Source organism: Pan troglodytes, chromosome 23, assembly GCF_028858775.2.
Source record: "Pan troglodytes isolate AG18354 chromosome 23, NHGRI_mPanTro3-v2.0_pri, whole genome shotgun sequence".
Lineage (NCBI taxonomy): Eukaryota > Metazoa > Chordata > Mammalia > Primates > Hominidae > Pan > Pan troglodytes.
In genome coordinates, this window is record NC_086016.1 from 34,597,015 (window position 1) to 34,624,936 (window position 27,922).

Consider the following 27,922-nt stretch of genomic DNA (forward strand, 5'->3'; position numbering starts at 1 on the left):
TCTTGGGTTCTGTGGTGGAACTCTCTAGGCTGTGAAGCAATGCTGTTGAAAGGCCATTTGGTATTAGGGACTCCTGTTTGTGGCTCCTGGGATGAGGTGGTTATGATTTTGTTTTCCTTGTGTTTTGAACACTTAGCCCCTAATTTGTAACTTAAGTAGAAGATACCTTTTTAAAAAGTTTACTGCTTTGAGTGCTAATCAGGTACTTGTTCTTCAAAGATAGCCTTTTATTTGAAGAACATTTTGCTTTTCAGACTTAAATACACAAAATTCATTTTTTCTACAAGAAAAAGGCCAAACACAAATGACTTACACAAACAACTATAGAAACATGCTATAGTGACAAAATCTGATTCACAACATAGGAATAAAACACTACTAGCATCTACAGAAAATAGGAATATTGCCAATGTCTTCCTGCTTTTTTAAAAATTCTGTTTTGCATATAAGGAAATGGCTTGGAATGTTATGTGCTGCAAGAATATTTTGAGTCCTACATACAAGTGAATTTTTATTTTGCTACACATGTATATTGAGTTTTTTTAATCACAGTGAAGAAAATTCAGTGAATAATATGATTTTCTTGAGGCCTGTTACTTTTAGTAGCTTAATGTGTAGTAAAGAATTGGAGTTGTTGACATTTCTTTCTGTGGTATTTTGTAGTATCTGAGCTACAGGATAGCCTTTTAAAAATGTGTTCACTTGATGCCGTATGGCTTTAATTGGGTCTAACAAGGTCCTCCTGAAGCTTTGTTGGGTCCATATACTAGTTCTCTGATACATTTCTTTGTGGCTTTGCAATGTTATGTTGCACTATGCAGGGGATGTGTGTATGTGTGTAGTGGGCGTGGGAGGACATGGTGACGACCAGAAGCACCAAATACTATAAAACAAGTGTTCAGAATGCAGGCTTTTTTGAGTGGCCCTTGAGAACTCCATGGATGGTGCTGGTGTCCTGTGGATACTGGTGCTGCTTTCCATCCTCACCTCTGACTAACTTGCAGACATTACAGATCTCACTTAGTTTAGGACATCAGCAGTGGCCTAAACCTAAATTTGCAGATCTCTCACAATAGTTTTTTTATAATTCTTAATCCTCAAAGCATTTGCTCTTGAAAAGCTGAATTTATGGTTAGAAGCTTGTGAAATCCTACATTCTTGTCATTAAACTGAGACTGTTGAGCTGTATGTATTGCTGGTGTATAATGAGAGGAAAGTCGTAGTTTCACAGTAGCCTATTCACTGCACAATTTTCTGAGATCACCTGGATGTATTGTCATGGAAGCAAGCAAGAGAGTTTAGGGTGCCACAGCAATCAAAGCATCTTAGTAAGATGTGGTTCAACATCATTGATTTGTCCTATGCCTTTTTGTAGCCCCTTATTCCCCCCAACTTTTTTTTTTTTTTTTTTTTTTTTTTGAGATGGAGTCTTGCTCTGTCGCCAGGCTGGAGTGCCGTGGTGTGATCTCGACTCACTGCGACCTCTGCCTCCTGGGTTCCAGCAATTCTCCTGCTTCAGACTCCTGAGTAGCTGGGACTACAGGTGCCCGCCACCATGCCCAGCTAATTTTTGTATTTTTAGTAGAGATGAGGTTTCACCATGTTGGCCAGGATGGTCTTGATCTCTTGACCTCGTGATCTGCCCACCTCAGCCTCCCAAAGTGCTGAGATTACAGGCATGAGCCGCTGCGTGGCCTCCTCTTTTATTAACAGGAGCTTTCTCTGCCCCATTCCCCCCATTTATAAATGAAAGATACAGGTTTTATGTGGCTGGGAATCAAATCATGGAAGGTGTCCTTCCAACTTAAGATTTTGAGATTCCTTGTGTAAAAACTGTTGAAGTCTGACTCTTCCTTGGTAGCTGCCTGATTACAGAGCTTCAGAGAGGAGCTGGGCAGGTCCCGGTGCTCTGCTGTGCCATATGCATGAGCAGTGCTCCTTTGGGTAGTCTTCAGTTGACTGTAGAAGGTGCGGAGTGGATAAGATTATTGGGAAGTACTGGGTAAGTCACATAGAACAAAGATTTGATTTAAACTGACTAGCTTAAATGTCACTCCTGGCCGGGCGGGGTGGCTCACACCTGTAATCCCAGCACTTTGGGAGGCCGAGATGGGCGGATCATGAGGTCAGGAGATCAAGACCCTCCTGGCTAAGATGGTGAAACCCTGTCTCTACTAAAAATACAAAAAATTAGCCGGGCATGGTGGCAAGTGCCTGTGGTTCCAGCTACTCGGGAGGCTGAGGCAGGAGAATGGCGTGAACCCGGGAGGTGGAGCTTGTAGTGAGCCGAGGTTGCGCCACTGCACTCCAGCCTGGGCGACAGAGCGAGACTCCATCTCAAAAAAAACAAAAAAGTCCCTCCTGAGATTCCCAATAGGTTACAGCACTTAGTTTCTGCTAATCCATAGCAAAACATAGTATGTTAACTGAGTGCCAAAGAATGGTGACCTTGCTTCTGCTCTAGACTCAGTGAAAGACCGTGGAGAACAGACACTTAGAATATGAGAGTATGGAAACAAATTACAGTTGGGAAGACCAATCAGTATAAAAATAATGAAAGGGATTGAGGATTTTTAAGGATTAAAACACGTGTAGCCAGGTGCAGTGGCTCTCACCTGTAATCCCAGCACTTTGGGAGGCCTAGGTGGGAGGATTGCTTGAGGCCAGGGGTTTGAGACCAGCCTGGGCAATATAGCAAGACCGCATCTCTATAAAATAAAGTAAGTGTATTTTATACACACATTGTAGAAAGAATGTTTAGTTTTAGATTGATTTCCCTTGCAGGAATGCCTCACCAGTTCCAAAAAATATTTCCCAACCACTTTCTTCTTTTCCTCTTGGCCTGCCAATTCATCTCAATACAAGGTCTAAGTGTCCACAGCTCATCTCTTTCAGCTGCGTGTCTCGTCCATGGAAACGGGAGCCTCTGTGTCTCTTATGCATTGTGTTTGATAAATGGACGACTTTAACTTACTTGATGCCCAGCCTTCCAATTTGTCTCCTTCCAAACCAAAAGTGCTGCCTTCTATTAGAGTCCAGATATTAGACTGAAACAGTTAATCAGCAGCAACTTAGGAGTGAGTCTAGGACAGCTTTTGACAATATAGTTAGTAACCAGCCAGCTTGCCCTCTAGGATAAAGGAAAAGCTGAGACTCTTTTAAAGTGCTCTCAGGCAATGAGCTCTGCTCCAGGATAATTAAGCCGCCACTTGTATCTGCAAGGCTGACTTAATGAGCTTAACCCGTGACTAACCTGCATCCTTTCACCAATTCAAAACACATAAAATGAGCCACCAGTGTTTTACGAAGTTGAATAAAGCATAAGAGATTAGTCTGCCCTCAGGCGCTGGAAGGGGCAGAACCTGAAAGGACACCGTGTGCTCCTGGGCTGGTTCGAGCCGAGGCTGTGCTGTTTGGAACTCTGCTGTGTTTGTTGTGTGAAGCACAGTCTGTACTTCCTTTCCTTGGTCCCAGACCTTTGCTGCTTAAGCTGTGGAGTTGTCCTGGTCTGCTCACTCCAACCTCCCTGACCGATGCTGACAATGGCATCTCCCCTACAGCTCACAGCCCTGTAGTCACCTCACCTTCTTGGGGGCTGTCAGGCCTCTGAGCCCAAGCCAAGCCATCGCATCCCCTGTGACTTGCACGTATCTGCCCAGATGGCCTGAAGTAACTGAAGAATCACAAAAGAAGTGAAAAGACCCTGCCCTGCCTTAACTGATGACATTCCACCATTGTGATTTGTTCCTGCCCCACCTTAACTGAGTGATTAACCCTGTGAATTTCCTTCTCCTGGCTCAGAAGCTCCCCCACTGAGCACCTTGTGACCCCCGCCCCTGCCCACCAGAGAACAACCCCCTTTGACTGTCATTTTCCATTACCTTCCCAAATCCTATAAAACGGCCCCACCCCTATCTCCCTTTGCTGACTCTCTTTTCGGACTCATCCGGCCTGCACCCAGGTGAAATCAACAGCCATGTTGCTCACACAAAGCCTGTTTGGTGGTCTCTTCACACAGACGCGCATGAAATTTGGTGCCATGACTCAGATCGGGGGACCTCCCTTGGGAGATCAATCCCCTGTCCTCCTGTTCTTTGCTCCGTGAGAAAGATCCACCTACGACCTCAGGTCCTCAGACCGACCAGCCCAAGGAACATATCACCAATTTTAAATCAAGTAAGCGGTCTCTTACTCTCTTCTCCAACCTCTCTCACTGTTCCTCAACCACTTTCTCCTTTCCACTCTTCAATCTCTCCCTTCTCTTAATTTCAATTCCTTTCATTTTCTGGGAGAGACAAAGGAGACACGTTTTATCCGTGGACCCAAAACTCCGGCGCCGGTCACGGACTGGGAAGGCAGCCTTCCCTTGGTGTTTAATCATTGCAGGGACGCCTCTGATTATTCACCCACGTTTCAAAGGTGTCAGACCACGCACGGACGCCTGCCTTGGTCCTTCACCCTTGGCGGCAAGTCCCGCTTTCCTGGGGCAGGGGCAAGTACCCCAACCCCTTCTCTCCTTGTCTCTACCCCTTCTCTGCTTTCCTGGGGCAGGGGCAAGTACCCCTCAACCTCTTCTTCACCCTTAGCGGCGAGTCCCGCTTTCCTGGGGCAGGGGCAAGTACCCCTCAACCCCTTCTCCTTCACCCTTAGCGGCAAGTCCCGCTTTCCTAGGGGGCAAGAACCCCCCAATCGCTTATTTCCACGCCCCAACCTCTTATCTCTGCTCCACAATCGCTTATTTCCACGCCCCAACCTCTTATCTCTGCACCCCAATCGCTTATTTCCGCGCCCCAACCGCTTATTTCCGCGCTCCAACCTCTTATCTCTGCGCCCCAATCCCTTATTTCCGCGCCCCAACCTCTTATCTCTGCGCCCCAATCCCTTATTTCCGCACCCCAACCTCTTATCTCTGCGCCCCAATCCCTTATTTCCGTGCCCCAACCTCTTATCTCTGTGTCCCAATCCCTTATTTCCGTGCCCCAACACTTTCTCTGCTCTTCTGGAGGGCAAGAAACCCCCACCCCTTCTGCGTGTCTCTACTCTTTTCTCTGGGCTTGCCTCCTTCACTATGGGCAAGCTTCCACCTTCCATTCCTCCTTCTTCTCCCTTAGCCTGTATTCTTAAGAACTTAAAACCTCTTCAATTCTCACCTGACCTAAAATCTAAGCGTCTTATTTTCTTCTGCAATGCCGCTTGACCCCAATACAAACTCGACAGTAGTTCCAAATAGTCAGAAAACGGCACTTTCAATTTTTCCATCCTACAAGATCTAAATAATTCTTGTCGTAAAATGGGCAAACGGTCTGAGGTGCCTGACGTCCAGGCATTCTTTTACACATCAGTCCCGTCCTAGTCTCTGTGCCCAGTGCAACTCGTCCCAAATCTTCTTTCCCTCCCCCCTGTCCCCTCAGTACCAACCCCAAGCGTCGCTGAGTCTTTCTAATCTTCCTTTTCTACAGACCCATCTGACCTCTCCCCTCCTTGTCAGGCCAAGCTAGGTCCCAATTCTTCCTCAGCCTCCACTCCTCCACCCTATAATCTTTTTATCGCCTCCCCTCCTCACACCTGGTCAGGCTTACAGTTTCGTTCCATGACTAGCCCTCCCCCACCTGCCCAGCAATTTACTCTTAAAAAGGTGGCTGGAGCCAAAGGCATAGTCAAGGTGAATGCTCCTTTTTCTTTATCCCAAATCAGATAGCGTTTAGGCTCTTTTTCATCAAATATAAAAATCCAGCCCAGTTCATGGCTCATTTGGCAGCAACCCTGAGATGCTTTACAGCCCTAGACCCTAAAAGGTCAAAAGGCCGTCTTATTCTCAATATACATTTTATTACCCAATACGCTCCCAACTTTAAATAAAGCTCCAAAAATTAAATTCGGCCCTCAAACCCCACAACAGGACTTAATTAACCTCGCCTTCAAGGTGTGCAATAATAGAAAAAGTTGCAATTCCTTGCCTCCACTGTGAGACAAACCCCAGCCACATCTCCAGCACACAAGAACTTCCAAACGCCTGAACCGTAGCAACCAGGCGTTCCTCCGGAGCCTCCTCCCCCAGGAGCTTGCTACACGCGCCGGAAATCTGGCCACTGGGCCAAGGAATGCCCACAGCCCGGGATTCCTCCTAAGCCGCGTCCCATCTGTGTGGGACCCCACTGAAAATCGGACTGTCCAACTCACCTGGCAGCCACTCCCAGAGCCCCTGGAACTCTGGCCCAAGGCTCTCTGACTGACTCCTTCTTGACTTACCGGCTGAAGACTGATGCTGCCCGATCGCCTCAGAAGCCCCGTAGACCACCACGGATGCCGAGCTTTAAGTAACTCTCACGGTGGAGAGTAAGTCCGTCCCCTTCTTAATCAATACGGAGGCTACCCACTCCACATTACCTTCTTTTCAAGGGCCTGTTTCCCGTGCCTCCATAACTGTTGTGGGTATTGACAGCCAGGCTTCTAAACCTCTTAAAACTCCCCAACTCTGGAGCCAACTTAGACAATACTCTTTTAAGCACTCCTTTTTAGTTATCCCCACCTGCTCAGTTCCCTTATTAGGCCGAGACACTTTAACTAAATTATCTGCTTCCCTGACTATTCCTGGATTACAGCTGCATCTCATTGCCGCCCTTCTTCCCAATCCAAAGCCTCCTTTGCGTCCTCCTCTTGTATCCCCCCACCTTAACCCACAAGTATAAGATACCTCTACTCCCTCCTTGGCGACCGATCATGCACCCCTTACCATCTCATTAAAACCTAATCACCCTTACCCCACTCAACGCCAATATCCCATCCCGCAGCACGCTTTAAAAGGATTAAAGCCTGTTATCACTCGCCTGCTACAGCATGGCCTTTTAAAGCCTATAAACTCTCCTTACAATTCCCCCATTTTACCTGTCCTAAAACCAGACAAGCCTTACAAGGATCTGCACCTTATCAACCAAATTGTTTTGCCTATCCCCCCTGTGGGGCCCAACCCGTACACTCTTTTGTCCTCAATACCTTCCTCCACAACTCACTATTCCGTGCTTGATCTTAAAGATGCTTTTTTCACTATTCCCCTGCACCCCTCGTCCCAGCCTCTCTTTGCTTTCACTTAGACTGACCCTGACAGCCATTAGGCTCAGCAAATTACCTAGGCTGTACTGCTGCAAGACTTCATAGACAGCCCCCATTACTTCAGTCAAGCCCAAATTTCATCCTCATCTGTTACCTATCTCGGCATAATTCTCATGAAAACACACGTGCTTTCCCTGCTGATCGTGTCTGATTAATCTCCCAAACCTCAATCCCTTTCAAAATAACAACTCCTTTCCTTCCTAGGCATGGTTAGTGCGGTCAGAATTCTTACACAAGAGCCAGGACCACACCCTGTAGCCTTTCTGTCCAAACAACTTGACCTTACTGTTTTAGCCTAGCCCTCATGTCTCCGTGCAGCGGCTGCCGCTGCTTTAATACTTTTAGAGGCCCTAAAAATCACAAACTATGCTCAACTCACTCTCTACATTTCTCTTAAGTTCCAAAATCTATTTTCTTCCTTATACCTGACGCATATACTTTCTGCTCCCCGGCTCCTTCAGCTGTACTCACTCTTTGTTAAGTCCCACAATTACCATTGTTCCTGGCCGGGACTTCAATCTGGCCTCCCACATTATTCCTGATACCACACCTGACCCCCATGACGGTATCTCTCTGATCCACCTGATATTCACCCCATTTCCCCATATTTCCTTCTTTCCTGTTCCTCACCCTGATCACGCTTGATTTATTGACGGCAGTTCCACCAGGCCTAATCGCCACATACCAGCAAAGGCAGGCTATGCTATAGTACAAGCCACTAGCCCGCCTCTCAGAACCTCTCATTTCCTAGGCCGGGCGCGGTGGCTCACGCCTGTAATCCCAGCACTTTGGGAGGCCGAGGCGGGCGGATCATGAGGTCAGGAGATCGAGACCATCCTGGCTAACACAGTGAAACCCCGTCTCTACTAAAAATACAAAAAACTAGCCGGGCGTGGTAGCGGGCGCCTGTAGTCCCAGCTACTCGGGAGGCTGAGGCAGGAGAATGGCGTGAACCCGGGAGGCGGAGCTTGCAGTGAGCCGAGATCGCGCCACTGCACTCCAGCCTGGGCGACAGAGCGAGACTCCGTCTCAAAAAAAAAAAAAAAAAAAAAGAACCTCTCATTTCCTTTCCATCGTGGAAATCTATCCTCAAGGAAATAACTTCTCAGTGTTCCATCTGCTATTGTACTACTCCTCAGGGATTATTCAGGCCCCCTCCCTTCCCTACACATCAAGCTCGAGGATTTGCCCCCACCCAGGACTGGCAAATTAGCTTTACTCAACATGCCCGAGTCAGGAAACTAAAATACCTCTTAGTCTAAATAGACACTTTCACTGAATAAGTAAAGGCCTTTCCTACAGGGTCTGAGAAGGCCACCACAGTCATTTCTTCCCTTCTGTCAGACATAATTCCTCAGTTTAGCCTTCCCACCTCTATACAGTCTGATAGCAGACCAGCCTTTATTAGTCAAATCAGCCAATTAGTTTTTCAGGCTCTTAGTATTCAGTGAAACCTTTATATCCCTTACGGTCCTCCGTCTTCAAGAAAAGTAGAACGGACTAAAGGTCTTTTAAAAACACACCTCACCAAGCTCAGCCACCAACTTAAAAAGGACTGGACAATACTTTTACCACTTTCGCTTCTCAGAATTCAGGCCTGTCCTCAGAATGCTACAAGGTACAGCCCATTTAAGCTCCTGTATAGATGCTCCTTTTTATTAGGCCCCAGTCTCATTCCAGACACTGGACCAACTTAGACTGTGCCCCCAAAAAAACTTGTCATCCCTACTATTTTCTGTCTAGTCATACTCCTATTCACCGTTCTCAACTACTCATACATGCCCTGCTCTTGTTTACACTGCCAGTTTACACTGTTTCTCCAAGCCATCACAGCTGATATCTCCTCGTGCTATCCCCAAACTGCCACTTTTAACTCTTGAAGTAAATAAATAATCTTTGCTGGCAGGACTATGCTGAATCTCCTTAGGCACTCTCTAATCAGATGTCCTAGGTCCTCCCAATTCTTAGACCTTTTATACCTGTTTTTCTCCTTCTTATTCCATTTAGTTTTTCAATTCATACAAAACCGTATCCAGGCCATCACCAATCATTCTATACGACAAATGTTTCTTCTAACAACCCCACAATATCACCCCTTACCACAAGATCTCCCTTCAGCTTAATCTCTCCCACTCTAGGTTCTCACGCCGCCCCTAATCCCACTTGAAGCAGCCCTGAGAAACATCGCCCATTCTCTCTCCATACCACCCCCCAAAAATTTTCGCCGCCCCAACACTTCAACACTATTTTGTTTTATTTTCCTTATTAATATAAGAAGGCAGGGATGTCAGGCCTCTGAGCCCAAGCCAAGCCATCGCATCCCCTGTGACTTGCACGTATTCGCCCAGATGGCCTGAAGTAACTGAAGAATCACAAAAGAAGTGAAAAGGCCCTGCCCTGCCTTAACTGATGACATTCCACCATTGTGATTTGTTCCTGCCCCACCTTAACTGAGTGATTAACCCTGTGAATTTCCTTCTTCTGGCTCAGAAGCTCCCGCACTGAGCACCTTGTGACCCCCGCCCCTGCCCACCAGAGAACAACCCCCTTTGACTGTCATTTTCCATTACCTTCCCAAATCCTATAAAACAGCCCCATCCCTCCTCCCTTTGCTGACTCTCTTTTCGGACTCATCCGGCCTGCACCCAGGTGAAATCAACAGCCATGTTGCTCACACAAAGCCTGTTTGGTGGTCTCTTCACATGGACGCGCATGAAAGGGGCCCCAAGGAGCGGTCTCATGTTCTCATTCTGCCTCCTCCCGTTCCTCTTCAGATTCAGTTTGGAAGAGGTCTTTTTGAGGTTGAAAACCTGCCATTGATCTTCTTCCGCTTCTTTTCTCTATCTCATTTTACTGGGTTTCGGTTTGTTTGATTCTATTCCTGGGCAAGTGACTTCCATATATTGATACTCTTAGAAAAACATCTTTTTACTTCAATCTTAATACTTTTGTTTGGATTTTATTTCATAGTTTTCTAGGAGGGCTGAGCTAAAACATGTCCTGAACACCTGCTGGGTGCCAAGCAATGTGCTCTGAGCTTCACTCTCTTGACCCATGCACAAGATACCTGCACTAGCTTGCCAGATGAGAACTTCCAGAAGGCAGTTGATGTTCAGTTTTATGGGGTTTGCTGCTGTGTTTGTTACCATGTGAGTGAAGACCTATCATCCCCTTAAATTTTGGAAAGATAGAACTGAGTGTTAGTTCTATCTTGAATGTATCTGAATATTAGTTAATTCAGCAGGGACGGAATGTTAGGCTAGAGAATGTAGTAATGAAGAGAATCTGGGGAACTGATGGAAGAGAAAGGATATGCCACTGTTCCTGGAAAGCTGATTTCACATTTAACCAAAGTACAGTACCATTTTATCGCGCTGACGGGAGGAAGATCTGGAAGAACTTTTCTGTGGCTGGTAGAGCTGTCTGCTAAGGCTGCGTTTTTAAATCCCTGTTCATTGTGAACAAATCAAATAGGTCTTTGTTGTGTTTCAGCTTCCCCGAGTCAGCCTGGAGGGAAAATGCTAGCCTCTCTCTGGCTCAAAGTTGTGAAACAAAGCAAAAAAAACAACAAACATAACATTTTAGAGTCTATACAGCGTGACTCCCCTCTCCCTCCTTTTTGCCCTTTCCCATTTCAAAATGTCACAATTATTAAAGTTTACATTTTTGGAAGGAACACGTACTAGCCTATGTGACAAAACAGACTGTTTTAGGGTCGCCATGAGACCTATGTGTCCTTGGTTCCTATGTTCATACACAGACCAATGGGGAAAGTATTATTATTATTATTATTATTTTGAGACAGAGTCTCGCTCTGTTGCCCAGGCTGGAGTGCAGTGGTGCGATCTCGGCTCACTGCAAGCTCCGCCTCACGGGTTCACGCCATTCTCCTGCCTCAGCCTCCCTAGTAGCTGGGACTACAGGTGCCCACCATCACGCCCGGCTAATTTTTTATATTTTTAGTAGAGATGGGGTTTCACCGTGTTAGCCAGGATGGTCTCGATCTCCTGACCTAGTCATCCGCCCACCTCAGCCTCCCAAAGTGCTGGGATTACTGATGTGAGCCACTGCGCCTGGCCCCAGTGGGGAAATTATTTACATGTGTTGGCTATAAACTAGTGTTATGTCATGGATCTGGATATATGAGTATGGTTATAAAAATCAGGATGCCTGGCCTGATTTGGAGCTTGGAAGGAGCTTCTGCTGCTGTTGTACACAGATACTGGAGTATCTGGGAGATATCCTTTGGATGCTGAGGTGTGTCTGAGGCCAAAGGACAGAATATAGGAATATGGGAGAATTTAGGCCCTGTGGTCATTGTTCACAGGGCCACTAGTTTCACTCACTAAAGGAGTGGGTTCCTAGCTACGTTGGAGACTGTAGCACACCCGTAGCAGTACTGTTTCTCATGCGGTGGCTTTCCCACACAGCCCAGCTCAGGGTTGCTGGCCTCACATCAAAGTGCATTCAAAGTGGGGAGATTGACAAAGATGCAGCTTCTGGGTCCTGTGACCAGAAATTCGGACTCCTTTAGTCCGACATGAAGCTTCATCTGCCTTTGTAACTAGCTCTGCCCATGGCCGTGGCCCACAGGTTGAGAAACTTTGTCCAGCCTATGACCATTCAGTTGTATGTTTTGAGCTGTCTTTTATTACTAAGTGAAAACTGGGTGAGATTGTTGAAGAGGGACTATTGCCACAGGGGTTTCCTGTGTTCTTGATCTCCTGAAACTTGAGGACCTCATGGTTACACCCTGCCCTACAAGTTTTCTCTTACCCGTTTATTCAGGATGTCACACAGCATTATTTATTAATATTTGAAAGATCTACCCCTGAGTAAGGAGGGTGGATATATATTTTTTTAAGTGGAAGAAACCAAACTTCAACTCCTATAGCTCTCTGTGCTTGAATCTTGTAATAGGCTGCTCTTATAAGCAGTGCCCCAGATCCTTCTAATGGGGGAACCTCACCTGCTCTTGTCAGGAAAGAAGAGGGAAGGGCCCAGGAACCTTCCAGTCTGAGAGGCTGGTATTCTGGTTCTTTCATCGTGTGACTTATACTAGTGATCCCTATCTTCTTGGGGGCAAGTGGGGAAGCCATTCTCCTCTTGAAGCCGGTTTTCAGAGAACTATGAACTCATAGCGAGGTGACAGGATTTTAGGATGTGCATTTGTCAATTCCAAGTTATTATCCAGGCATTTGTGTGTGTGTGTGTGTGTGTGTGTGTGTGTGTGTGTGTGTGTGTGTGTGTAAGTAATGGGACTCCTAGAATCACTGGCTAATCATCAAACCTTACGTTAATCAATATTTATAATCTCTTCTGTTAGATTTCTTTTAACAGAATAGCTTTAAAAGGTACCCGCATCTGATATTTTGAATTTCACCTCCTGTCTCTTTTCCCTATGCCCCACTTGGCTTTCTTCAGAAATTCCAAGGGAGTGGTGAAAGAATTAAGTGAGCAGCAGCAGGAGAATGAAGCAAAGTTCCACCGGATTATAAATGGTCTGATCTATTCCTTGCCATCACCGGACCTCCCCCAAGCATGACTGTGGGATATTGACCCCAGGACCCCCACCTCCCCCCACCTTGGGGGTCTAGAAGAATGTGTTGACAGTGATGCCTGCAAAGCAGCAGCTTCATGTGTCTGACTGCCCACTGCATCATCTCAGCTGCCTCCGGATAGGATTCTGCCAGCTCCTGGCCAGACTAGTTCTGTTGCACTGCACAGGCTGAGCAAAAAGAAGGGAGATGTGTTACTGGGCAGAGTGAGCTCCAGACATGCCAGACATGCAGGGACTGTCCTATAACATGGAACTCAGCCGAGCATGGAGACAGAGTAAGGGTGGTGGGCTTTTTGGGCACTAGAAAGAGTACCAGGCCTTCACCTCTTCACCTCTCACCTCACACAATGGCTATTTTATTTGCCACTGATCCTAGCCAGTGTTAATCAGGCCTGAGCCTACCAGTCTCCAGCTGCCAAATTATGGCTCCCAATAGTCACTGGCAATTGGACCTATCTGATCTTTCTTATGTCAGGTCTGCTACTTATTATTGAATCCCAGACCAAGAGTCTTGAACAGGAGGAGAGAGAGGACTTCTGAATTATCCTGGGGTCTCTTGCTCTTAAATCCAGACCTGATCATGAGTGAGGGAAGAGGGCAATGTGAAGAGGACCGTCCTAAAGGCCAAGTGGCTTTCTGGCAGCCAGGTGCACAGCTAGCACTTTCGATACTGACCCAGTCTCCAGCCAATAGCCTGTCAAAAGCCAGCTTGAAGGCAGGCTTTTCTGAGGTTGAGAGTTCTAAGTGATCCAATGCCCACAGAAGGAGAGGGTCTCTGGCCCTGACGTCACCACTCCAGTTTGGTTTTGAAGGACCAAAAAGGAGATGATTGCTTTTATGCTCCTGGGAACCTGGATGGATCTCGGCTGATTACCAAACAATCTACATTGCTTGGGCATAACTAGAAGCTGCTCCAGGCCAAAGCCACTTCCATTTTTACCTCCCTCTCTCCCTTCCCTGTGGACAGCAAAAGGAAGACATATCTCAGGTTGCGAAGTGGGAGGCAAGGGGCTAACATGGCTATGTTCTAATATCTTGGGCTCTCTTTGGGACCAGGAGGCTGCTTCTGGCACCTACAACGTTTCTAGCACCAGGTGCTTGGTGATTTGGATCACCGCTGAACGCTATCTAAGCATGAGAGGCAGACTGGTATAGGGGAAAGAGCACTGGGAAGGGAGTTAGACTACTTTTTCCAGCTCTGCAACTAACTTATTGAGTCAAATCAGTTTGGATTTAACAAAGCTGATTTCTTTCCTGCAGGAATTCCGAAAGCCTTTGACATATATTATATACAATGCGTCTCCAAAAAAAGAAATACAAACAGCGGTTCCTAAACATATTTGGCCATGGGGCCCTTTTGAAATTGAGTAACCTACCAATTCCTTGCTGTACAGAGTTTGTGAAATGCCAAACTAGAAGTGAATATCATTGCACTTCGGATCCTATGTCATTGATCTGTTGATTCTCTCTGGTTCCCAACAGATCCATAAAAAGGAAACGGCATTCCTGGTGGGAGGCCAGAGAGATCAAACAGTGGTGGAACAGAATGGGTACAGGAGCCCTAACCTGACCCTTTCCTTGGGAAGTCCAGGGCCTCTTTCTCCTTTGTAAACTAGTCTTTATTCCTACAATAACCTGTGATCTGCCCTTGGCTGTCCAAATAAGAATAATGCTCTGAGTATGAGTGGCATTACAAGGGCCCCCCTGTTTCTGTCGTGTTCTGAAAGACCCCACTTGTCATACAGGGTCTGGTTTCTTTCTTGGCCTCAGGACCCCACTAGTGGCCGAGTGTGATGGGGGCCTTTGCCTGCCTGGTCTAAGGGCGGGTCTTGAGCGTGGATGGAACTAGTGTGGGCAGGTGGCGAGTTCCCCTGGCTGGGATTTTTCTCTTTTTGTTTGTTTGCAAAACACTGTTAAAAGATTATTGCCTCCTATATTGCTGAGGTCTGACTACAGTGTCTGCGTTTGATGGAGGTGGGGCAAGGCCTAGAGGGGGCCTTTGCCCAAAGGTGAGCCAAACACTAGTAAGAATGTGAAAACTAGCCACTCGCAGACATCTCACTTGGTTATCTGGCAGGTAAGCAGGCATGTGGGTAGGCAGAGGGTGTGATGCCCATCGCTCAGGCCTGTTTTGAGGAACCTGGAGGCTCTCAAAGGCCCACCTCACAGTCAGATAATGCTGGAATGTCACGGTAAAGGAAAATGGGAACAAATATAGATAATCGGTTCCTGGGTCAAAGGCATTTAGAAAGTATGTTCTCAGGCCCTCCATTCTGTTCCCATCAGGAACCAAGGCTGAGAAGGAAGATGAGGCAGGAGGGGGACGAGTGTAGCAGAGCACTCCTCCCCTCCCAGCCTGGATGGCGTTAGTCAGAGAACAGGCTGGCAAAAGACTTCCTCAGGTTGCGGATGGTTTCAGCCTTGGCCTCGTCTTCACTTGGGGTCCCACGCTGGGAGGTGTCGGATGTGCTGAGGCTGTTAGTCAGGGACTGAGATTTGCTGAAACAGAAAGGCAAGGGGGTTGAGGAAGACAAGGCGAAGACTATCAAAGAAATGGGTCTTGGGGGCTTGCCTGTAAGCCAGATGGGCTACCCCAGTCATCATAAGGTTATGAAGACCAGAAACCAGGCATTCCAATGCTTACATGATGTCAGGTACATTACACACATAATTTGCAAGGTGGTTATTTTCCCCATTTCTTAGGTTCAGAAATAGGGGTTCACAGAGTCAAGTAACTTGCTCCAGTCCTCACAGCAAGTAATGGGGGAGCACCCAGAGGCCACATTCTTTCCATTATACCAGACTGTTGAGGCAGCAGGCATTGCTGGAGAGTAGCTTGGCTGCTCTCCTGCCTATGGGTACAAACCCACTTTGTAAACTGCAATGTGCTGTATCAACATCAGGTTATAGTTATTTCCAGCACTCGTTTAGGTATCAGGAGGCCTGTATTCTAGAACCTTCTCTGCTCTTTGATGTGTGTAGCCTTGGGCAAGGAACTTACCTTCTCAGGGCTTCCTTTGCCTCATCTGTAGAGCGAAGGGTTTGTCCTGCTGACCCTCAGGCCTCTTCCAGCTCTGACATTCTGGACTTCAATTCCCATCTCTTCTCCAATGTCTTTATGGCCAATTCTGTCCCCCACCCGCTTTTGGAATTCTTTTAGTCCCAACTTTTTGAATGGCAGATGCCATTCTGAGTGCTTCCCAAATGCCAGCCTGTAGCAACTGCTTGCTGAGCACTTCCCCTGTGCTAGGGGACAGGGGTGTAAGACGAATATGATTCAGGCCCTGCCTCGGGAGGCTCAGTCATAGGAGGGGAGGCAACAGACATAGGAAGAGATTATGTACATGTGTCAAAAGGTGAAGAGCTCTGCATGTGATGCTGTCATCACATTAAAAACTGCACCACACTGTGCTGGGCGCAGTGGCTCACGCCTGTAATCCCAGCACTTTGGGAGGCCGAGGCAGGCGGACCACGAGGTCAGGAGATCGAGACCATCCTAGCTAACATGGTGAAACCCCGTCTCTACTAAAAATACAAAAAATTAGCCGGGTGAGGTGGCGTGCGCCTGTAGTCCCAGCTACTCGGGAGGCTGAGGCAGGAGAATGGCATGAACCCGTGAGGCGGAGGTTGCAGTGAGCCGAGATGGCGCCACTGCACTCTAGCCTGGGCGACAGCGAGACTCCATCTCAAAAAAAAACAAAACAAAAACTGGGGACTTCAACACAGGGACTGTCTTTTACTCCTTGCTTATTACCCCTCAGAGAGTCTTATCTAGAACAAGGCACAGAGTAGGTAAATTCAGTAAATACCTGCTGACTTGAGTTGAACCAAGTTCTTAAAGGAATTAGTCAGGAAATTTATGTGTTTTTAGCTAGAACACTGTAAGGTCAGTGACCAAACCTGGTTTAAGGCCCAGAGCCCCTGTCTGTCCTGTGATTAGTTGGCTGATCTCCTTATGTGGTGACAGGCTGTATGCAGATAAGCCTCTGTAGTGGCAGCAGCATTCTAAGCACCAACTGTGCATAAACTCATTGCAATCCTTATAATAACCCTGTGCGGTTATTGTCCCCATTCCGCCTGTGAGGAAATTGAAGCACAGCGAGGTTAGGCAACTTATCTGAGGTTGTGTAGTTTTTAAGTGGTGGAGCTAGGATTTGAACCCAGGCAGTCTGACTCTAGAGTCTGTGCTGTCAACTGCTATTCCATATTGCCAGGAGGGCCATTTGCTAGTGTCTGTCAAACTAAAAATACATTTATCCTTTGATCCAACAATATCATGTCAGGTTATTTTCTCTAGAGTGAGTCTTGAAACTATGAAAGTATATGCTCAGATTTATTAATTGCAGCATTATTTGTAAGATCAAACCAAGTTTCTATTTGTGGTGGATTAGTTAGATAAATTATAGTACAACGGTACAGCGGAATACTATACAGCCATAAAAAATAAAATTCAAAGAAACTCGGTGCTCCAGGATTTTTTTTTTTTTCGAGATGGAGTCTTGCTCTGTCACCCAGGCTGGAGTGCAGTGGCACGATCTCAGCTCACTGCAAGCTCCGCCTCCTGGGTTCACGCCATTCTCCTGCCTCAGCCTCCCCAGCAGCTGGGACTACAGGCGAACGCCGCCACGCCTGGCTAATTTTTTGTATTTTTAGGAGAGATGGGGTTTCACTGTGTTAGCCAGGATGGTCTCGATCTCCTGACCTTGTGATCCGCCCGCCTCCACCTCCCAAAGTCCTGGGATTACAGGCATGAGCCACCGCATCCAGCCCAGGATTTATTATTAAACATGAAAAGCAGTGAGCAGAATGGTGTTGATAGTGAATACTCCTGTGTGTGTAAGAAAATGAGGGCGAGGATCTGAACATTTTTATTATTTATTTATGCAAATATTTTTTATTTGCATAAGGAAGCACTGAAAGGACACATAGGAACTAACAAAAGTCATTTCTGGGGATGGGGGCAGCAAAGCGTTGGATGAGAATGGGGTGGGAACGAGGCTTTTCAACATACATCTTTTATTTATTTATTTATTCATTTATTTATTTATTTATTGAGATGGAGTCTCACTTTGTTGCCCAGGCTGGAGTGCAGTGGCACGATCTCAGCTCACTGCAACCTCAGCCTCCCAGGTTCAAGCGATTCTCCTGCCTCAGCCTCCTGAGTAGCTGGGACTACAGGCGCGCACCAGCACACCCAGCTAATTTTTGTATTTTTAGTAGAGATGGGGTTTCACCATGTTGGCCAGGCTGGTCTCAAACCCCTGACCTCAGGTGGGATCCACCCACCTTGGCCTCCCAAAGTGTTGGGATTACAGGCATGAACCACCACACCTGGCCTGATACCTTTTAGATCTTTGAACTATGTGAATATATTACCTATTCAAAAAAATAGTTGTTAGCATGATCCCTGGACTGGATGTCGTGGGGCTAATCCCAGCTCTTCTAGTTATTAACTGGAAACTTTGGCAAGTTATTTAATCTTTCTTTGCTTACTCGTCTGTACAATGGGGATAAAAAATAGTTATTAACTCCTAAGCTTGTGAGAACTTAAAAAAAAACCCAAGTAAGTAAAGTGCTTGGCACATAGTAAGTGGACAATAGCTGTTAGCTGTGAACTGTGATGATCAACATTTGGCCTTGAAAGAAGGTAGAGCTTTCCAAAGATCAGTTACTTGGGACCTCTCTTTAGGACAAACAAAGAGATGGGCCTGAGAGGAAACAGGATGTATATGTGTATTGTGATGGATGGCTTACAAAAATGACTGCAATGATTCCTCTTGTCCCTGTAGCCTGCCCTTTTGAGATGTGACTTCATGGCTCCTCCTACCAAAAATTTATTTCCTACCTCTTGAATGTGGGTTTGGCCCTGTGACTTGCTTTGACTAAAAGCATGTGATAAAATAACATTTCATAACTCCCAAGGCTGGGCCTCAAGAGGCCTTGCAGCTTGTACTTTCTCCCTTTTTAAAAGCAGTTCTACCATGTGAGAAAGCTCGGCTTAGCCTTGGGGAGGATGAGACCCCATGGAGAGAAAGAGGCCCAGCTGACAGCTAGCACCAACAACCAGATGTGTGTGTGAGGCCTTCTTGGACCATCCAGCCTCAGTGAAGCTGCCAGATGACTGCAGTCGTATGAGTGATCCCAGGAAAGTAGGGTTGCCAGATTTAGCGAATAAAAATGTGTAGATAAATGTGCATTTCAGATAAAAAGCTAAGACTTTTTTTTTAGTGTAAGTATACTCCATGCAATGTCTGGGGCATAATTATACTCACAATCATCTGTTTTTTATCTGAAATGTGAATCTAACTGGGTATCCTATGTTTTATTCTGTAACTCTATAGGAGACACCAGCAGAAGAACCTCCCAGCTGAGCTAAACTCAGAACAAACAGCTGAACCAAAAAATTATGAACAAAGAAAATGATTGTTTTCTTCAGCCACTAAGTTTTGGGGTGGTTTGTTACGCAGCAAACAATAGCTGGTAAATAGCTGGTATGTGTATACACGGAGGGTCACGGTGGTGTCTAATCTATACTCTCACCTTGTTGGGCCTCCCCAGCAAATTCTGTCCTCTAGTCCTGTTTTTACCTATTTGAAGTCTAGGCAAGGCCTCGTTGGGTCTTCCTTTGTCTCCAAGTCCCTAACCCTGAATCAGCCAAGCTCTGCCCACACCCGAGCTCTATCCTATACCTTTTCCAATTCCCAAAGCACTTACTTGAGATGCGGATGGGGTGGTGCTGGCTTCTTGGACTCTTCACCCTGCTGGGAGGTACTACGGCCCTGCACAGGGGGCCGGGGCTGTGAGGTGAGGGTGGCACCTGGCTTGGAGGCCTGGTTTGGGGAGCTGCCACTGGATGCCCGGGATAGCTGCGGAGAGCCTGGTGACCTTTGCTGCTGTGGAGATCCGGACTGGGGGCTCAGGGGCTGCTGGCCTTGTGGGGAGAGCCTCTGTTGGGAGGGGCTTCCAGATCTCTGGGGCTGAGGAGACTGAGCTTGGCGAGGGCCTCCTAAGGGGCCAGAAAAAAAAAGGTTCAGTTCAATTTTTTTTCTTAGGATAGCTATGGCTGTACACAACTAATGTTGCTTCAAGGATGTTCATTACAGTGTTTCTTATAACGGTGAAAAACTGAAAACCGTATAAATACCTAACCATAAGGAAGTAATTAGGAACATTAAGATACATCTGTATAATGGAATATGCTGTGGTCATCACATAGGATGTGGCTGAGTAATACTAAATGACATAGGATACTGTTGATAACATATGCTAAATATTATACTGCTGAACAAAATAGCTTAGAATACAGTACTTACGGTTTTATTTTGGCACATATGTAAAAACATATATAAAAAAGCAAGACTGGAAGATTGTACACTAAAACCAGTGTGCCTCAGACTTTAATGTGCATATGAATCACTGGGGATCTGGTCAAAATAAAGATTCTGATAGAGTGAGTCTCGGGCTGCGTTACGGACTGAATTGTGTTCACCCTGTCCCAATTCATATGTTGAAACCTTAACCCTAACCCTCAATGCAATTCTATTCGGAGATAGGATCTTTAAAGAGGTAATTAAAGTTAAATGAGGTGATAGGGTGGGGCCCTAATCTGATAGGCCTGGTGTCCTTATAAGAGGAGAAAGAAATATCAGGAGTGTCATGTACCCGGGCACAGAGGAAAGGACACACGAGGATACCCAAAGAAGGCTGCCATCTGCAGGCCAAGGAGAGAAGCTGTACCAGAAACCAACCCTGCTAGCACCTTGATCTTGTACCTGCAGCCTCCAGAACTGTGAAAAAAATGTCTGTTGTTTAAGGCCCCCCCAGTCTATGGCATTTTGTTATCAAGGCAGCCTGAGAAAACTAATATAGGCAGGATCTGCGATTCTGCATTTCTAACGGGTTCCCAGCTTATCCTACGTTGAGTAATGAGACACTAAATAATCATTACAAAAGTGGTGAGATTATGAAGGATTTTAATTCTCTCTCTTTTTTTTTCTCACGGGTATTTTCCACACTGAAGATGTATTTCTTTGGAAACAACGACAAGAATTAACTCTTACTTCTTGAGTTGCTCTCTAAACTTTTCCAAGAACTTTCAAAAGCAACTTATCACTTGACCTAGAGAGGTCAGTAGGGAAGATACCATTCTTCTCACCACATAGAGGTGGAGACCGAGTCTTATTAAGGTTTCCCAGTTGGAAGAGGAGCCACAGAAAGCTCAAAGAGAATCTTGGTTTCTCCCTCTCACCGTACAGGGCACACAGGCTTCCACAAGCAAGCCAAGAGGCATCTTAGCTTGGGGATGTTGAAGCCACCCAGAAATGACTTTGAGTAGAATTCCAAGGCCCCAAACAATCAAGGTGCACTCTCCTAACCCTCAAATTCTGGGTGTCAGGGCTGTTGATGGTGAATTGCATTTTGCCAAAGCCGACTGGCTGCCCGTAGGTCTCTTCTCCCTACGACATGCTGCTGCTGGGAGAGTGGGGTTATTCTTGCCACGTTTTTTTGAGAGCACCGTAGGCACGTTAGGAGACTGAAAACTAAAAGGTGCTGGAACCCATCTCTGTGACTCTGTAACAATGGGGCTTCTACTGAGCACCTATTATGTCACCAGCTTTGGACTGGGCACAACAGCTCTGTGGGTTAGGCATTATTTTCATCCCCGCCTCCCAGCCAAGGGAGTGCTGTCCCTGGAACTCTAGAGACAGCCACATGTATAATTATACATTTTCTAGTAGGCACATTTTAAAAAGTAAAAAGAAATAGGTGAACATAATTTTAATAGTGTGTGTATACGTGTATATAGGTATGTATGTATATATATAATTTTTAATAAAAGAGATGTGGTCTCTGTCACCCAGGGCAGAGTGCAGTGGCATGGTCACACCACAGCAGTGAACCCCTGGGCTGAAGCCACCCTCCTGCCTCAGTCTCTAGAGTAGCTGGGACTACAGGCCCAACACCACTTTTTCTTTCTGTCTTTTTTTTTTTTTTTGTAGAGATGGGGTGTCGCTGTGTTGCCCAGGCTGGTCTTGAACTCCTGGCCTCAAGCAATTCTCCCACCTTAGCCTCCCAAAGTGCTGGGATTACAGGTGTGAGCCACTGTGCTTGGCCCCATTTTTACAGAGAAACTGAGACCCAGATAGATTGTGACTTGCTTAAGATGTCACTACGAATAAGGGGACACGCCGAGATTCAAACCTAGATCTCTTTGACTCAAAAACCCTGTTTTATTACTTTTTCCTTTATGAAAACTACACCACGCAGGCTCGCCTGAGTCCTCATAACATCTTTATTGCTAATTAAGAAAAGGCGGCTTCCTTCAGCTGAAGCAGCTCTGAGCCAGATGCCAAAGGGGCAAGGACTAGATTTCAGCCAGCCTCCCTTACCAGATGTCACGTCAGCTGAGCATATTTTCAGAGGACATGCCACCTGTATAACCTCCATGACCTGTGGAGTCCAGTGGCCCTGACTCCACACTGGCACCAGGAGCCTCAGGTCCTGACTCAAGCCTTGCCATTAACTCGCTGTGTGACCGTGGGTAAGTCACTCCCCTTCTCTGGGCTTGTGGGCCCTCATTTGTAAAATAAGGTCATTGGACTGTACATCAAACATCCCTCCCGATCTGAACATTTTTGTGAGCTTGTGGAACACTAAATTGGATTAAATTGCAGCATCAGTTTAGCATCTGATTATATTACATGGCTTTGATTCATTACCTCTTTCATGATTGTATATGCGAGTAGATGGGAGGTCACATTTATCTCAAACACCTCTAGGGCCAACCAGGTATGTAAATAAATAAAGCAGGCAAATATAAGAAAAGTAATGAGGCTTTCAAAAATTTGCCCACTTGAGATAAAAACAGTCCAGAGAACTATTTCTCTGAAGAGGTGCAAGCATAAAGAACATAGCAATTGCCCCTCTCTGTCACTATGGAAGTGAGGAGTAGGGCTGGAGGCAAACGCAGGAGCCCCTAGGAGCCCTTGCTCTGATCAAGGAAGCCGCTGTTAGTAACGCCAGGGACAGTTGCTATATAGAAACACAGGCCCATTGTTTCTAGAGCTTCTGTGCTATCAAGAGATGCTGGAAATCTAGATGTTTAAGCAACACCTCTTGATTTTTTTTTTTTTTTTTTTTTTTGAGACGGAGTCTTGCACTATTATCCGGGCTAGAGTGCAGTGGCGCGATCTCAGCTCACTGCAACCTCCTCTGTCTCCTGGGTTAAGAGATTCTCCTGCCTCAGCCTCTCAAATAGCTGGGATTACAGGCGTCCGCCACCACGCCCAGCTAATTTTTTGTATTTTTAGTAGAGACAGGGTTTCACCATGTTGGCCAGGCTGGTCTCGAACTCCTGACCTTGTGATTCGCCCACCCCAGCCTCCCAAAGTGCTGGGATTACAGGTGTGAGTCACCGCGCCCAGCTCACCTCCTGATTTTTAAATGTTGGTTACTTTTGGGTTTTCTAAACCCACCGCAGTTCAAATAAAACATTTGTTTTCTACTTTTATCTTCAGTTTCCCCTGACTCGCCTCCCTTCCCAGGTTGATATCTTAGAAAATCTGAATACCCATATATTAATTCAGTAACTCTTTGCTGAGTCCCTATCACACACCTGGGATTTATCAAGACAGACACCCTAGTTACTGGATTCAGAGACCAGAGTGCTAACCATTACCACTGCCCTAGTTATTTCTTTCGGCTTCTTGGCAAAGCAAACAATTTAGTATTTTTTATATAAGCACATACACAAAATATTAACATATATAGAAAGTATTTGCCTAAGCACAGACATGAAGCTTATTAAAAGAAAATTTCACTTTTACTGAGTTGAAATGAACAGCAAGTTCAAAATAATAATGTGATTTGTTAATTGGGGAACTCAATGAAAGCGTTGTTTTTCATTAGCCTTGTTATTTTTAATCTGAGTGTTAATTCACTGGGCATTTTCTTTAATTACCTTAATTGGTTTTAAATTGATTGTTTTTCAACTCACTAAAAGTGTGTTTAGCCTCATTTCCCTTAAAATAATATCTCTTTATCAAGCATGTTTTACTCTGGGCCAGAGAGGAAATCAGAATACAGTAGCTCTCTGTTTTAAAATGGCTCTGTTCAAATGTGCTTTTAAAAAGCAGGTCCCAGGGCAGAGGGGAAAGGAGGGTGTGGGGCAGAGGCACAGCCAGGAGCCTGGTAGAGTGAGGAATATGTAGTTTTGGAACACTTATTACTATAGAATTCTTGCTGGGTAACGGGGCACTGCATTAGTTATAAGGATTGTTAATAATAAACATGAAAAGCAATATGTATAAGACACACGTTATTAATAGTAAGCATTATGTCATAGTTATTCGTAGTAAATTATTAGTAGTAAGAACTGACACCTTCTAAGCACTATCTCTGTGTCTGATGCCTTGCTAATTGCTTCACCTGCATTTATTTCATGGACAAGCACCCCATCCTTAAACATGGAAGCTGTTATTTCCTCCTTTACACTGAGGAAACTGAGGCCCCGAGAAGTAATATGACTTGCCTAACACGGCAAAGGCAGTGAGATACGGAACTGGATTCAAACACACTAGATCTGCCTGAAGGAGAATACTAATGTGTATTTATACAGGCGTACCTTGTTTTATTGTGGTCCATTTTATTTCAGTTTGCAGATACCGTGTTTTTTCTAAATTGGAGGGTTGTGACAACCTTGCATTGAGCAAGTCTGTCAATGCTGTCCTTCCAACAGCATGTACTCGTGTGGTGTCTGTGCCTCACATTTGACAATTGTCACAAATTCCAAACTTTTAAATTATTATTATATCTGTTATGGTGATCCGTAATCAGTGATCTTTGATACTACTATTGTATTAATAATTGTTTTTGGGTGCCATGAACCACACTCATATAAGACAGTGAACTGGCCGGGCGTGGTGGCTCATGCCTGTAATCCCAGCACTTTGGGAGGCCAAGGCAGGCGGATCACAAGGTCAGCAGATCGAGACCATCATGGCCAACATGGTGAAGTCCCTTCTCTACTGAAAATACAAAAAAATTAGCCGGGTGTGGTGGCATGCACCTGCAGTCCCAGCTACCCGGGAGGCTGAGGCAGGAGAATCGCTTGAGCCCAGGAGGCAGAGGTTGCAGTGAGCTGAGATTGTGCAATTGTACTCCAGCCTGGGCAAAAGAGCTAGACTCCATCTCAAAAAACAAACAAACAAGACAGTGAACTTACTTGATAAATGTGTGTGTTCTGGCTGCCCCATTTACCAGCCATTTCCCTATCTCTCTTCCTGTCCTTGGGCCTCCCTTTCCCCTAGACACAACAATATTGAAATTGGACCAGTTAAGAACCCAATAATGGCCTCTAAATATTCAAGTGAAAGGGAAAGTCACACATCTCTTACTTTTAAATAAAAAACTAGAAATGATTAAGCTTAGTGAGGAGGGCATGTTGAAAGCCAAGACAAGCTGAAAATTAGGCCTCTTGCACCAGAAAGTTAGCTAAGTTGTGAATGTGAAGGAAAAGTTCTTGAAAGAAATTAAATGTGCCACTCCAGTGAACACACAAATGATAAGAAATCAAAACAGCCTCATTGCTGATACGGAAAAATTTGAGTGGTCTGGAAAGAAGATCAAACCAGACGCAACATTGCCTTAAGCCAAAGCCTAATCCAGAGCAAGGCCCTAACTACTTTCAATCCTATGAAGGCTGAGAGAGGTGAGAAAGCTAAAGAAGAAAAGTTGGAAGCTAGCAGAGGTTGGTGGGTGAAGTCTCAGGAAAGAAGCTATCTCCATAACAAAACTGCAAGGTGAAGCTGCAAGTGCTGATGAAGAAGCTGCAGCAAGTTATCCAGAAGAACTAGCTTAGATTATTGATGAAAGTGGCTGTGCTAAACAACAGATTTTCAGTGTAGATGGAACAGCCTTCTATTGGAAGAAGATACTATCTAGGGCTTTCATAGCTAAAGAGGAGAAGTCAATGCCTGGCTTCAAAGCTTCAAAGGATAGGCTGACTCTCTTGTTGGGGCTAGTGCAGCCGGTGACTTAAAGTTGAAGCCAGTGCTCATTAACCATTCTGGAAATCCTAGGGCCCTTAAGAATGATGCAAAATCTACTCTGCCTGTGCTGTGTAAATGGAAAAACAAAGCCTGGATAACAGCATAGTATTTCCAATATGGTTCATTGAATATTTTAAGCCTACTGTTGAGACCTAGTGTTCAGAAAAAAGATTCTTTTCAAAATATTACTGCTCATTGACAATGCATCTATCCACACAATAGTTCTGATGGAGATGTACAAGATAATTTTGTTTTCATGTCTTTTAATACATATCATGTCTTTTAGTTCATGGATCAAGGAGTAATTTAAAATCTGAGGTCATATTATTTTAAAAATACATTTTGGCCAGGTGCAGTGGCTCATGCCTGTAATCCCAGCACTTTGGGAGGCCGAGGTGGGTGGATCACAAGGTAAGGAGTTCAAGACCAGCCTGGACAACATGGCGAAACTCCGTCTCTACTAAAAATACGAAAATTAGCTGGGCATGGTGGCGCGTACCTGTAATCCCAGCTACTTGAGAGGCTGAGGCAGGAGAACTGCTTGAACCAGGACCCGCGAGGTGGAGCTTGCGGTGAGCCGAGATTGCACCACTGAACTCCAGCTTGGGCTATAGAGCGAGACTCTGTCTCAAAAAAAAATTTTTTTCATAAAGCTATAGTTGCCATAGACAGTGATTCCTCTGATGGATCTTGGCAAAGGAAACTGAAAACCTTCTGGAAACGATTTACCTTTCTAGATGCCATTAATAATATTTGGGATTCATAGGAGGAGATCAAAATAGCAACATTAACAGGAGTTTGGAAGTTGATTCCCATCCTTATGGATGACTGTGAGGGGTTCAAAACTTCAGTGGGGGAAGTAAGTGAAGATGTGGTGGAAATAGCAAGAGAACTAAAATAAGAAGTGAAGCCTGAAGATGTGATGGAATTACTGCAGCCTCGTGATAAAACTTGAATTGATGAGGAGCTGCTTCTTATGGATAAGCTAATAAAGTGATTTCTTGAGATGTAATCTACTCCTGATAAAGATGCTATGAAGGGGCCAGGCGCAGTGGCTCATGCCTGTAATCCCAGCACTTTGGGAGGCTGAGGCGGGCGGATCACGAGGTCGGGTGATCGAGACCAGCCTGGCAAACACGGTGAAACCCCGTCTCTACTAAAAAATATACAAAAAATTAGCCGGGAGTGTTGGTGGGCACCTGTAGTCCCAGCTACTCGGGAGGCTGAGGCAGGAGAATGGCATGAACCCGGGAAAGCGGAGTTTGCAGTGAGCCGAGATCGCGCCATAGCACTCCAGCCTGGGCGACAGAGGAGACTCCGTCTCAAAAAAAAAAAAAAAAAAAAAATGCTATGAAGATTGATGAAAAGACAACAAAAGGATTTAGAATATTACATAAACTTAGTTGATAAAGCAGCAGCAGGTTTTGCGAGGACTGACTCCAAGTTTGAAAGAAGTTCTACTATGGGTAAAATGCTATCACACAGCATCACGTACTGCAGAGAAATCTTGTGTGAAAGGGTGAGTCAATGCATGCAGCTAACTTCACTGTTGCCTTATTTTTATAAATTGCCTCAGTCACCCCTTGCTTCAACAACCAGTACCCTGATCAGTAAGCAGCCATCAGTATTGAGGCAAGACCCTCCATCAGCAGAAAGGTTACTATTCACCCAGGGCTCAGATGATTGTTAGTAATAAAGTATTTTATCATTAAGGTATGTACTTTGTTTTTTTCAGACATAATGCTATTGTACTTAAGAGACTACAGTATAGTGTCAATATAGCTTTTATATGCACCAAAAAATTTGTGTGACTCCCTTTATTCTGATATTTACTATATACTGGGGTGGTCTTGAACCGAACCAGCAATATCTCTGAGGTATGTCTGTACACAGTTGTGTACAATTATACAATTTCCCTTTTCTTAAAAATATCTCCTGCTTTTCCAGAAAGAGAAACACAAACAAGAAAAATGAATGGGACATTTTATCTAAGACCTGTGGAAGAGGAAGCCATTTGGTGGCCAAGGTTAACTTTTTTTCAGGAAGTAATGAATCTGTTGCTTTTAATAATAGTGACTGGAAGACCACAACATGATAGTAATGCCTTCTTTCTGATATATATATATATATCAGAAAGAAGGCATTACTATTTTCTTAATATTTATTTATTAATATTAATAATATTAATAATAAAATATTTAAT

General features: G+C 45.3%; 1 protein-coding gene across 10 annotated transcripts in view; it reads right to left on the reverse strand.

The window, feature by feature from the left end:
• Nucleotides 1-14,896: 14,896 nt before the first annotated feature.
• SYN3 (synapsin III) overlaps nt 14,897-27,922 on the reverse strand; it is a 546,668-nt gene continuing 533,642 nt past the window's right edge. For all 10 annotated transcript variants that reach the window (XM_054675522.2, XM_016939061.4, XM_016939062.4 and 7 more), the window contains exons 13-14: nt 19,385-19,676; nt 14,897-15,169 (exon numbers count right to left, since the gene is read on the reverse strand). In XM_054675522.2, coding sequence (XP_054531497.1) covers nt 15,037-15,169; nt 19,385-19,676 — 425 coding nt within the window. In that variant the 3' untranslated portion in view covers nt 14,897-15,036. The remainder of the gene's footprint in view (nt 15,170-19,384; nt 19,677-27,922) is intronic.